At 52.8% G+C, this 13,179-nt stretch overlaps 1 protein-coding gene across 3 annotated transcripts in view; it reads left to right on the top strand.

Moving 5' to 3' along the window:
• EVC (EvC ciliary complex subunit 1) overlaps window positions 1–13,179 on the top strand; it is a 62,186-nt gene that overhangs the window by 20,057 nt on the left and 28,950 nt on the right. For all 3 annotated transcript variants that reach the window (XM_032399762.1, XM_032399758.1, XM_032399768.1), the window contains exons 6-9: window positions 639–737; window positions 3,711–3,848; window positions 6,904–7,062; window positions 11,330–11,546. In XM_032399762.1, the coding sequence (XP_032255653.1) occupies window positions 639–737; window positions 3,711–3,848; window positions 6,904–7,062; window positions 11,330–11,546 (613 nt within the window). The remainder of the gene's footprint in view (window positions 1–638; window positions 738–3,710; window positions 3,849–6,903; window positions 7,063–11,329; window positions 11,547–13,179) is intronic.

The following is a 13,179-nucleotide window of genomic DNA, read 5'->3' as shown; positions in this document are numbered from 1 at the left end:
TCTCACAAAACCCCGCAATTGCACTCTGGTGCATTTAACCCCAGAGAATCTTATGTTCACACAGAAACCCGTACGTGGATGTTCTTACTAGTTTTATTCGCAATAGCCTCAAACTGGAAACACCCAGATGTCCTACAGCAGGTGAATGGTAGGTGTGGAGACAGCACCTTTGGACGGTCCTGGGTGTCCCCACTTACGAGAGGACCCTCTCTGGTGTAGAGGACACCTCCATCCATCATGACAGGAGGCCGGAGTGGATGACTTTATACATCCCAGTTCCAAACAACTGTGCCTCTGATTCTTCCCACAAAGAAGCAACACCTCTTTGCCTTTTATGTTTTCTTGACTTGTATGGGGAAATGCAGAAGGACTGGCAAGAGTAGGCACCTATTGAACATTTCTTGAATAAATGAATGAAAAGCAAAAGAAGTGAAGCATTTTTTCTGAGAAGCTTTATGAAAATACAGTCCATTATAGGCTATTGTCATGATTTATAACCTGAGGTATTTCCCCCTAGCAGAAAGTATGTGTGTGTGAAGAGAGAGAGAGAGAGAGAAGAAAGGGAGAGAGGGAGAGATAGAGAGGGAGATACCATTTCTAAGCCTTTCTCTTCATTATGTTTCCCTTCTTGGCAATAGATGTTTATTCAGATTTTAAAAATGTGCCTCCTTGATCTTCTTCCTAAAAAGAAGTCTGATGATGAATTATACCAGAGGATTCTTTCAAAGCAAGAAAATGTGAGTAAGTCTTCAATCTATATTTCAAGGTTACTTAAAAATAGCTTATCAGGATATATAAAACATAATATCATAAGAAACTATTTTTTTCACGTGTAAGAATAATTTATTACAATGTATGCTTTTGAACACAATGCAATTATGTAAAAATGTGTACAAATACAAAAATGACCATAGGTATTATTAAAATTTGAAAAATATTGAAAGCAGGAAAACGAGAAGAATATTGGTCATACCTGCTACTCAGAACCACTGTTACTGTTATCTTCTGAACAAGGTTGGGTATTTTTATTTACTTATTTTTTAAGATATTTATTTGAGAGAGAGGGAGAGAGAGAGAGCAGGGGGAGGGGCAGTGGGACAGGGAGAGAGATTCCCAAGCAGACTCCATGCTGAGCACAGAGCCTGATGCAGGACTCAATCCCAGGACCCTGAGATCATGACTTAAGCTGAAATCAAGAGTGAGACACCCAGGCGCGCCTGGGTGGCTCAGTTGTTAAGTGTCTGCCTTCGGCGCAGGTCGTGATCCCAGGGTCCTGGGATTGAGCCCCGCATCGGGCTCCCTGCTCAGCGGAAAGCCTGCTTCTCCCTCTCCTACTCCCCCTGCTTGTTTTCCCTCTATCGCTGTGTCTCTCTCTGTCAAATAAATATAGAAAATCTTAAAAAAAAAAAAAAAAAAAAAAAAAGAGTGAGACACTGAACCGACTGCACCAACCAGGCACTCCTAGGTTTTTGTTGCTGTTGTTGTTAAGTTTTTATTTATTGATTTGAGAGAGAGAGAGAGCTCAAGCAGGCAGGGAGGGGTAGAGGGAGAAGCAGATTCCCTGCTGGGCGTGAAGCCCAATGTGGGGCTCAATCCCACACCCCTGAGACCATGACCTGAGCCAAAATCAAGAGTCGGACACCCAACAGACTGCACCAACCAGGCGCCCCTAGGTTGGGTATTTTTAAATACCTAATTAATTTATTGGTTTTAACTGTTTATACTATGGTGCATTCTACTCCTCTCAGGCTTTTATATGGAGTTTATGTTGCTTTATGTGCAGTGAAACGAGCCAGGTCTTGGAGTCTGACTGGTGGAGGTTGATACCCTGGTTCTTTCTTTCACAAACTCTCAGAATCCCAGGTTCCTCCTGTGCCATGGGATAGTGATTCCCGTCCTGTGGGATCATGGAAGGGCTAAGAGAAGTGTGTATGAAGCACCTAGCAAAGTAATAGTTAGACCCTGAATCATGATAGCTGCGCACATCTTCCTGACAACCACAACAACCATCTTCCTCATCCTCACCACCACCAGCATCTTCCTCATCATCCTCATCATCACCACCGCCACCGCCATCTTCCCCATCACCGCCCCATGAGATGTGGGGGATTGGGAGGGCATGTTTCTCCCCCATTCCTCTGGATCTCATGGGGAAGGATGAATCACTGCACCCCAGGAAGGAGGCGGTGCATCATCACCGTCACCAGCACCATCCTCAGGACCACTGCTACCAGGATTGTCCTCATCAGGCAATGCACACGTATTACAGTGCATTTCATGCATGATTTTATTCCATCTTCACAGCAGCCCTGTGAGTGGCCATTATTATTATTTTTGTTTACAGCAGAGGAAACTGAGGCTCACTGAGTTTCAGTGACTCCCCAGTGAATAAATAATGATGATCATGGTGATACTGGACATTCCACACATAATAATGAAGTGGGGTTCTAGGGCAAGAGTAAGAGCTTTGCCGTCTGCAGACCCGGGATCTGACTCCACCGCCGGCACCTATAGGGCGTGTTAACCACAGTGGTGGTGGTGCTTGCTCACGATGGCCCCGGACTTCCAGAAGGGGACAAGCGGTGCCCAGAACCCGCAGCTGCTCCTGGGAGAGAAGCGGCGTGACGGGGACGCGCGCAGTTGGAGGAGTGGGCATCTGGGGTCGGTGGGGCTGCGGGACCAGCCCAGCGCGCCACTTCCTGCCACCGCGAGGAGACTCCGGAGGAAACACCCCAGCTCCCCGAGTACCGGGCTCCTCAGCTGGGAGGAGCCAGCCCTGCTCTGTCGAAGCGACCCCGCGAGGGCCCGACGCACGCACGGCCTCGGCTGGGACGCGCAGAAGCAGTTTTTATGGGCATCGTTTTTCCTAGTGAAGCTGGGGGCGCGCCGGGGCGGATTCCAGGCCTCCCAGCACAGCTCTGGAGAAGACAGGGCTCCTCCCAGCCTCCACCTCGGGGCAGAGGGACTCCCTACAGAGGGTACCCCGTCCTTCCCCCATTCTGAACTGATAACAAAGGGTCAGGGACACGCGCACGGAAAAGTGGGCTTCACTACGGAGAGGCCAGCTTGGAGGACTCAGCTTCCGCACTCTGGATCCCAGAGTTCGCCAGATCGCCTGCCTCGGTGTTGACCACGCCCACCACCTCTGCGGAAGGCCCTTCGCTGCCCGGCGCACCCTGAGCCGAGCACACCCCACAGCCATGGCCTCCCCATGAACGGCGCATGCCAAAGAGGAAGAGGCTGGACAAGCTAAGGGCGCCACTTCCTGCTGTTGAACCCACCAATCACATCACGTCCCGCCCTCCCTGGGTTGTAGTGACTAATCCTTCCCCACGGAAACCAGAGGAGTGGGGAAGAAGCATTCCCTCGCAACCCCCTGAAGTCACGGCATTTTCCAAGACTTCGTAAGAAATGAAAGAGACTAATTTACCATTTTTTAAAGTATGTTCTATTTTTTTTTTCAAGGGGAGGGAGGGAGCAATATAGAAGAAAAGAATCCAGTATTCTTGGGACTCTATGTCTAATGAGAAAGATAGATTTCTATCATCAGACTTAAGTAGGACAATGCCAGAGCAGCTAATTATGGTTAAGAAATATTTTGTGATAATGTGGTGAAAGATGAAAGCATTTCTTTTCTAGAATTTAAGATATATTAGATTTTTCCTTTGTTTATTCCCACCACCACCCCCACTTTTTTCTGTTTTCCCCAGGACTTGGAGGAATTAGAAAAGGGACTTCAGGTCAAACTGTCAAACACGGAATTGTTGGGGGCTGGTGATTCTGAATACATCACTCTGGCAGATGTGGAAAAGAAGGAGCGAGAATACTCTGAGCAGCTAATAGACAATGTATGTGATGGATTTTTTTTTCTTTTTCCTTATAAAAACCTTGGTTTCTGGGGCAGTTAAATTAGTAAGATTAAAGAGATGGCACCTAGAAGCATGTTTAAGACTTGAAATCCCTGATGTGTTCTGCCCCAAAGCCAGTGATCCAGTTTCGGAAAGTAAGTGATAAAGAAGGTATAATGAAGGGGCGAAGATTTACAGGGTTTTGTTTTGTTTTTTTTTAAATGAATCCCCCTTGTTTAAATTTTAGATTGATCTTTTTGTCATTCAAAGCAAAGTTTGCTCTAACCCTGTATGTCATTCCCGCCCTGTGGATTCGAGCAGACGCTAGCTGCTAACTTTTCGACCCCAGGCATCACTCATAAATACCTGCTTTAAATTCCAAAGAGGGTGGCTTCCTTCAAATACCCCTTTTTTGCATTTCCATTCCACTACCCCCTGTTCCTATATTAGGTATTAAACAGGGTTGTTTTTTTTTTTTTTTTGGCACCCAAGCACTGTGCTGCACACTGGGGATTCAGAACGCCCTTGGACCTGGCCTTGCCAGAGATGCACAGGCTAGCCTAGTAGGGAGACTGACAGGTGAGCAGATTTGGACTTTATAGCTTACAAGCGTTGTGACAGATGAAAACACTAGAAGGTGGAGGCGCAGTGGAGAGAGGAATCCGTTTTATCCTAGGGTTAGGAAAATCTTCGTAGAAGAAAAGACCCATCGAGAGGCCTTTTGGGAGAAGTGTGGGTGGATGCTGGCCTGTGGGCAGGCAAAGAAGGGAGCCAGGGAGGACTGAGGAGAAGCAGAGCCAGAGAAAGCCAGAGATCTGGCCTGAGGGTTTTCATCTTGTGCCAAGGAGGTGGGAGTCACTGCAGTTTGGCAGCAGAAGGCAGCTGGATCCTTTTCTGTCTTAGAAGGACAGCTCGGGCCGCTCAGTGGAGGATAGGTATGCACTCTGGGGCTAGGGCAGTGGGAAAATTTCATGAAGGCAGTTGCAATAGGAATAGAGGGGTAAGAAAAAGTGGGAGAGCTGATAGGGTAGCAGAAAATGAGGTTTGGAAGAGAAGAGGGTGTAAAGGATTAGTTCTATGGAAATAAGGATCCCAGAATGAGAAGCAAGTTGGGAGAGGAGCTGGTGAGTCCTGACTTGACATCTTGAGGTGGAGATGCCCGAAGATGGAGAGCCTCCACTAAGCTTGGGTCAGAGGACATGGGGAGCGAGGATGCTCATGGCATGAGTGGCAGAGGGAGGGTGCTCAGCCTTGATTCCTGGGTCCACGGGCTCCCCAAAGCAGTGGACCCGCGCGTCCACATCTGCGTATTTCAGGCAGATGATTCGTAGTATGCCCAGGATCCTCGGACGTATGGTGACCTTCAGCAATGGAGACGCCCTGGCCTAGGGTGTGTATAGAAAGGGTAGGGAAAGGCACCTGGTGCCCAGTCTGGGATCCTGCCAGCATTTAAAGAGGGGGGGCCAAGGAGAATTGAGACAAGAAGGCAGAGTATGGACTCTGAGGGACCGGGAGAAAATCATGTCACAGACGCCAAGGGAATCAAGAGTTTTTAAGAACAGAGTGGGTATCCCAGCTCTCTGGGGCTGGCGGAGAAGCAGCAATGCTGGCTGGACATCCAACTCTGTTTGGAGGTGAGCGGGTGTCACAGGTGATAGTCACGTCCTCTTAGAGCAGTCAGGAGGGAGGGCAACTGGTGGGGGGCCAGGAGCAGGAGGGAAGCCAGAGGTTTGATGGATGGGCTGCCGCCCAGCTGGGACACAGATCCCTGAGGGCACAAAGGGCCTGCCCACCCTGGTGTGGGCTTCCTCTCGGCCGTGCGCAGCCCCTGGGACGTGGCTGGTCTGAGTGACTCAGTGTTTCAGGTTGCATTTGTCTCCACCTTTCCGCCGTGCCACAAGGTCAGGGCAGGCTTCTGGTGCTGCTCAGCCCCAACCCCTCCCATGCCCATGCCCTGTGCAGCAAGAGGTGCCCAGACGAATTTAGAAGTTGGAGAGGCCGAGCCACGATGGAGAAAAGCCACAGCTTGGGGAGTTCAGGGGATCTGCCCCAACTCTGCCCCTGCCTCCCAGCTCTGTGACCTATGACTGGTGACCTAACTTTCTGAGGCTGTTCCTGCAGCTGGGCCTATATAGACATTTTACCTGGACACAAAATGGGTGAGGCACAGAGCCTGGCACCTACCTGCATGCTGGAAAGGGAGGTGGTTATGACTGCTAGTATCCCGGTTCTTGGAGCTCTGGGAGGCTGGATGAGCCTTGACATTCTCAGCCACTCGGTGATTCCCACCTCTCCTCCTGATAAGATGGGGGGTGAGGAAAACTATTTTATTTTATTTATTTTTTATTTTTCAAAGATCTTATTTATTTATTTGACAGAGAGAGACACAGCAAGAGAAGGAACACGAGAAGGGGGAGTGGGAGAGGGAGAAGCAGGCTTCCCGAGGAGCAGGGAGCCCGTTGTGGGGCTCCATCCCAGGGCCCTCGGACCATGACCTGAGCCAAAGGCAGATGCTTAACAACTGAGCCACCCAGGCCCCCAGAGGAAAACGATTTTAAAGCAGAATGTTTTCATGGTCAGCACTGTCTCTGCCATATTGCTCTTCTGTACTTTTAGAGCAATAACTGAAATGTAAATGGCCATTCGTGCTTTTATTTCCAGAACACGGTTAATCCCTTTTGGAGATATGGAAGCTTCCAGGATCACACTGGCAAATTTCACACACTCCCCAGGCAGCAATCATGGCCTGTTTAAGAGTCTTTAAGCTGTTTACACTGGGTGATCTCATTGTGCCTGCCTTCCTTATCAGCAGAGCATTGGTGTTTGCTGAAAAGCCATCTTGAAACTGACTGGCACCTACAATACACCAAGGAGGAACCTCTCTATAGAACTCGATTATTGCCAAGATAAACTCATTCCCAATTGCAGAAGTGTTTAGAATCTCAGTGTGTGATAAGGAATGAATTGTAATTCTCAAGCATGAACCGTCTAGCTTTGTAACTTTCTTAAATAAGTTTTCTACACCCACCTCTTGCTTTTCATTCTCATTTCACAGATGGAAGCTTTCTGGAAACAGATGGAAAACATCCAGCACTTTCTTATGGACCAATTTAAGTGTTCCAGCTCCAAAGTCCAACAGCTCATGATGACACTCACAGAAAGAATGATTGCAGCCGAAGGGTTATTGCGTGATTCTCAGGATTTGCAGGCTCTGGTATGCTGAAGGGGGCGGGGAAGGAACCTGAGGATACTCATACTAGGGATGTGGGATCCAGAAGCTTGATGCGCCGTAGAAATCAAGTCGAACACCTTTAAATTGTAGATGGGGGTATAGAGCCCAAAGAAAAGCAGTGAATCCATCCATCCAACCATCCATCCATCCATCCAACCATCCAACCATCCATCCATCCATCCATTCATCCATCCATCTATCTTTCCATCCATCCATCCGTCTGTCCATCCATCTTGCCATCCATCCTTCCATCCCTCTTTCCATCCGTCCATCCACCCACCCACCAATTCCTTAAGAGGAGATGCTGACCAGCTTCGCGCTGTGGCAGCATAGAGCATTGACTCTCAATCTTGGCGGCACATTGAAATCATCTGGGGAGCTTTAAAAAGTACTGACGCTGGGGTCCCAGGTGGGGCCCCACCCCAGAGACTCTGACTTAATGAGTCTGGGGTTTTTAGAGCTCTAGGTGACCACAATGAGTAGTCATAGTTGACACCCACTTGTGTGGATGGAGCTTCCTTTACTCTTCTGACGGCTCCATGAATCACCTGAGGAGCTTTCATAAAATGACCATGCCCAGACCTCATGCCCAGAGATCCAGTCTGATTGGTCTACAGTGAAGCCCCTGGTATTGCTGGTTTTAAAGCTCCCCAAACAATTCTGATACATAGTTGGAGATGCAACCCACTGGCATAGAGGAATCCAAAAATCTGACTTTGAACCTAGGCTCAGCCACTTGAGGCTGTGTGATCTTGAACCAGTTACTTAACCCCCCTGAGCTTTAATTACTCTATTTATGAAAGAGTGGTCCAAGGAGTTTCTGCAGACAGGACCTGGGGAAGTGCTCAGGGACTCATAATGCCCTAATCACCATGGGGTTTCTCAGCTGTGATTTGCACAAGGCCCAGGGCACACCATGCACCCATTTCCCCTTGGATACTCATGAGTTCCATTTCAGACCTGTGCACCCACCTGAGCACCCAGCTCAGAAACCTGCAGCGGCCACCCTGCCCTTGGCTCAGCGACTTGGCAGCTTTGACCCACGGAGCAGGCCCTACCGTTTCTCCACAACCACCAGAGTGTGGTCCACAGACCAGCGGCCTCTGCAGCCCCTGAGAGCTTGTTAGAAATGCAGGCCCTCCCCACCAGTCTCAGGATATGCATTTTAACAAACTCCCCGGGTACAACAGCTATTTGAGAACTTGATGTTTTTGCTCATTGTGTACACATACAATCTCCTTTTCCTCCCCGGCCCTGCTGGAAGGTAGGCATGGCAGATATTTTATTCCTGATGAGCAGGGGGCCAGCTAAGTGACCCACCTTGGATTCCTGTGCTGTCTAATGACATCACTGAGCCCGGGCAACAAGCTTCCGGATTTGCCGTCCAAACCCCTGTGAACTGGATTTCAGTTTGATAAGGCTACTGATATTAATGCTTATCAAAAGAGAAAGACTATTTTCCCCCCCTTTTTTTTCTTTTTATTTAATTATTATTCTGTCAGCAGGATATTGATGCAGGAAAATAAAAAGTATCCTTAGCTGACTTTGGCCCAAGTATTAGCCGGTAACTTCCAAATAGAAAGAAGGGAAGGAATTATACAGGTTATCAATATGCCCTTCTCTTAGCCAACATTTGATGAGTACCGATTTGTGGGCCACGTTCTGTTATAGAAACAGTATTACAGACTCGAGCTGGAAACCTGGGTTCACACCAGTCTTGCTGCTTGTTAGCTAGCTGACCTTGGGCAGGTTACTTAACCTCTCTGTGACTCCATTTCATCCTCTGTAAGTGGGGATCAGAAGAGCACCTGCTCTGAGAATATTAGAGAGCGGACGATATGTAAGGTGTTTGGAACAGAGCCTGGCCCATGGGAAGTGCTTGGTGTGTTAGTGATTAGACCACCGGCCACAGATCCACGGGCGAAGTGGGTATCAGCAAATCCTCATGGTGATGCACGCAAAGGGCTGTCAATCTGTGTACCCCCAAAAATGTAGCTTCTGTATCTCATGTTATGTTGCTGATAAACTCCAGAAGGTTCTAAGTTCTTGGGTCGGTGTCTGAGCGCTCTGGCCTGGGCAGTGGGAGCTACAATGTTCACATGGCGTCACTGAATATCCAACTGGCAGGGTTCTGGAAAGGACCTCAGAGTGATGAGAATCATCCTCCTGGGATGTCTGACAAAAAGCCACGTCAAGAACGAGGCCAGGGGCTTGTAGATAATTATAACAGCAGCTTGCGCTCGTGAGCGTTTACTACGTGCTGGCTGCCCTTTGAGGGTTTTACGTATTTTAACTTAATCTTCACCGCAGCTCCGTAAGTTCAGGGTCCGGGGAAGGCACTGTCCCCAAGGCCTGCAGCTCGGACAGGTGGAGCCCAGTTCTAACCTGGGCGCTGTTGGGGACACTCTCAGAGCAAGGGGACCCCTCGCCTCCCATCCCATGTCCCTCTGCACGTGCTCACCTCTCTCCACTCCGTCTGTCTTTGAATATAAACCCGGAGGTTGTGCTGTCACTACTGAGCTGGGGAGGTCTCGTGCTACCTCAGAGGTGGCTGCCGCCGGCGGTCTGGGCGCACCCCTCCCCAGTGTGGCCCTGTCTGGGTCCCCCGCAGAGCGCTGAGCAGAGCCTTCCCACCCGGCGCGCGGCCACCCAGCGCTTATCCTCTTGCGTCCCCTAGTGGTCATGGGCCTGCCACCTGCCAACGGCTGTCAGGTGCGTCTAATCGGGGAAGGTTCAAAGCCGCTGTCCTTGGGCTAGTTATGTGGCCTTCCAGAATAAACCTCAGCATTCTTGTCTGTAATTGGGGGATCCTTATCCTTGCCCTGTTCACACGTTGTCAGAACACAGACCAGTGCCGCTCAGCAAACAGTGAGACCCAGGCCTGGCCGTGGGTGGCTCAGACAGCCCCCCTGCCCTGTCTTCAAGGGCTCAGTCCAGCTTGGGACTGTCCCTTAAAGACAGAGCACCTGAGGCCGTGGGGCATGGAGGAGGGGCCCGCTGTTGGGTGGGGGAGATCAGGGAAGGCACCCCACAGCCCAGCCCAGCAAGGATGAGAAGGAGTAGCAGGCCGAGGAGTGAGAGGAACAGGGAGGGTGCTCCAGGCGGAGGGCCTCGAGGGTGCAAAGGCCCGGCAGAGCTGGGAGCCAGGTGTGCTGGGCGGCCCTGAGCAAGAAGGTGTGTGGACAAGGCTGGAGACGAAGCCAGGCCTCGTCCTTGGGGCCTTGTGCACCATGCCCTGGAGTTCAGACTCGGTTTGAAGGCAGTGACTGGAGGGTTTGGGCCATAGGACAGCACCGTGTCTGCCTCTCAGAAAGGCCCCTGTCTGCCATGCGGGGGCAGAGCGCACGGGGGCAGGTGGGAGGCTGGGACAGCAGGACAGACGTGAGCAGGGCCTGAGCCGGCTGTGACGGGCCCGGCGGGAAGGAAAGAGAGGGGGTCTGATGAGGCAGGATTGCCGGCGTGGAGGACAAGACGGGGCCTGAGGCGGACTCGGGCGTCTGCTGGGGCCATGCCCAGCTGGGAGAGGCGTCCTCCCTCTGGGACGCGGGGCCTCCTCCACACAGCAGCGCCGCCCCCCCCGTCCCGCTTCCGCGGTCCTCACGCTCATTCTGCAGGGTGAGCAGCTGCCCTCTGAGGCTTCTGGACCCAGAGGGTGCCGTCTGCCGCTGGCCAGCATTTCCTGCCCTAGGGAGGTGCCTTTTCCAAGAGTCCTGTCCTGAGTCATGACGCCGTGGTGGGGCAGAGGGGGCAGGGGGCTGTTCTCAAGTCTGACCTTGAGGGAGCCACTCGTGAAGTCAGTCTCACCCTCAAAAATCTCTTCCAACCCTACGTCCCAGGCTCTCTGAGGCTCCAAAGCCAAGAGCTCCTATGACCTTTGCTGGGCCTTTGCCTTTCCCTTTCAGGGCTGTGGAGGCCAAAGGCCCCAGGGACTGGGGAGGGATGGCCGGAAGGAAGGCCCCTCTTTGGCCACGTGCTCACACTGAACCCCTTCCCAGAAGAGCAGCCCCCCGACGTGCTCTCACTCTGTGCCAAGAGCTTTATGCCTGGTACCCCGCGTCAGCCTCACCCCAGCCCCGTGACGGACGATTCTGTCTGCAGCCAAGGAGCAGACGCGGGAGGCGCGGGGGGAGAGCCGGTCGGTCTGCACTCTGCTCGCAGGCAGTGGGCACTCCAGGACGGACGGAGCCCGTTACCGTTGGCAGACCCTTGCTGCGGGACGGGACGCTGACCCGGGGGTTTCTCTTCCCAGGACACCCTGGAGAGAACCATGGGGCGGGCGCACATGGCAAAAATGATCGAGTCCCTGAAGCTCCAAATCCAGGAGGAGACCAAATGCCGGCTGGCCGCCCTGTCCCACGGCCTGGAGCTGCTGACCATCGAGGGGAAGCTCTCCGGGCGGCAGAAAGAGGAGCTGCTCACTCAGCAGCACAAGGCCTTCTGGGGGGAGGCGGAGCACTTCAGCAGCGGTGAGTGAGCCATGGCCGGGTCCGGGGTGCACAGACCTCCTGTGCCAGGGTGGGGGAGGGGGGCCGGGCCTGGGGGGCAGCGTCAGGAGACGTGGAGCAGCACGCGGGAGACCAGCACAGGCTGTGACCCCCTTCTGGCCCTTGGGGACCGCATCCCTTATCAGCTCTGAGCCTTGCTTGCCTTCCCCATAAGGCTGCCCCTAGGGTCTGGGATTGCCGGCTGCATTTAGCCGTCGGTGACCGGGCTGACGGAGGCCCCAGTGTTCCTGCAGCAGAATCACCTGGACCACGCAGAGGGCAAAGGGGGGTGGCAATGCCCGGAAATGGCACATGGCACTCAGCTGCAACCCGTGGCTCTACACAAGTCCCAGGGCCCTGCTCAGCAGCGCAGGCGAGGGTGGGCAATGGTTGAGCCTGTAGGGCAGGAGAGGGAACTCGACGTGGTTGTTTCTCATGCCCACCCCAGCTCCTGGGGCGGACCCTGGGAGGGCGGCAGGTCAGGGCTCAAGATACTGAGGGCATCCGAGACTTAGTCCAGGTCCCATCGTTAGAAAGAAGAAACTTTAGCTGCAGGGAGGGTACCAGCTCTGCCTCCAGGACCGGCTGCCCCGGGCCCTCTGTGGGGAGAGCTCACCGCTGGTCCCAGCGCGGTCCAAGGCTGCACGTTCACCCGGGGCCGGGAGTGGAAGCAGAGAGGCGGGCGGCCTCTTGGGGTCTCGGTCAGGACGTCTGCAGGGCACGGAGTCCGTGTGCTTCACAGTTTCCCCAGCGGACTCTGACACCCACATGGGTGTAGACGCTGTAGGACCAGGGAGTCTCCAGGGGTCTTGGTCAGCTCGGGCCGCGGTATCAAGATAACACAGACCGTGGGGCTCACACAACAGGCCTCTCTTTTCTCCCAGTTCTGAAGGCAGTGAAGTCCGAGAACAGAGCACCAGCCCGGTCAGTTCCAGTGAGAAACTGAGTCCTGCCTGCCGCCAGCCACCTTCTCTCTGTGTCTTCACGTAGCAGAGAAGGGCTTTCTTGTACCTCTTCCTCTTCTTCTAAGGCACCAGCCCTAGGGGATTAGGACCCCAGTCTCACGAACTCGTTTACCCTCCAAATGCAGTCCCGTGGGGGTTAGGGCTTTAGAGTATCAATTTGGGGGGACACGGCTCAGTGCATGGCGCCAGGTTTTCGTTGCAGCCTGTGTCCTGGTCCTCTGTCTGCAGTGGCTCATGTCCTCTCTGCCAAGCCTGCCGGCTGCCTTTCAGAGATGGGGTCAGAGGGAGGCACTCAAAGCTGGGACCTCAGGCCATTCCATGAGGTCTTTGTCACTCGGCATCACGGCTTCTGTGACCACGTGGAAGCCTGCTGTTGGCTGGAGTCTGGACTGTGTAGAACTGAGCACATCTGGCCTTGGGGGTCATCGCACACAGGGACCTGGGCTCTCCCAGTGGGACGGGGCCCCAGCAGCACAGAGTGGCAGGGACAGGATGCCAAAGGAACCCCCACTGATCAGGCTCTGTTGAACTTGGACAGGACAGGGGAGGCAGGGAGACAGTTGGGGCGTGGAGGGAGGACCCTGGGCAGAGGGAGGACTCTGGTCTCTCTGGACACCTGGTCACACCCTTTTTGGCGCCAGAGGCTAAAC

Source organism: Phoca vitulina, unplaced genomic scaffold, assembly GCF_004348235.1.
Source record: "Phoca vitulina isolate PV1807 unplaced genomic scaffold, GSC_HSeal_1.0 scaffold3, whole genome shotgun sequence".
Taxonomy (NCBI): Eukaryota; Metazoa; Chordata; class Mammalia; order Carnivora; family Phocidae; genus Phoca; species Phoca vitulina.
This window is presented reverse-complemented; position numbering and strand designations above follow the sequence as displayed.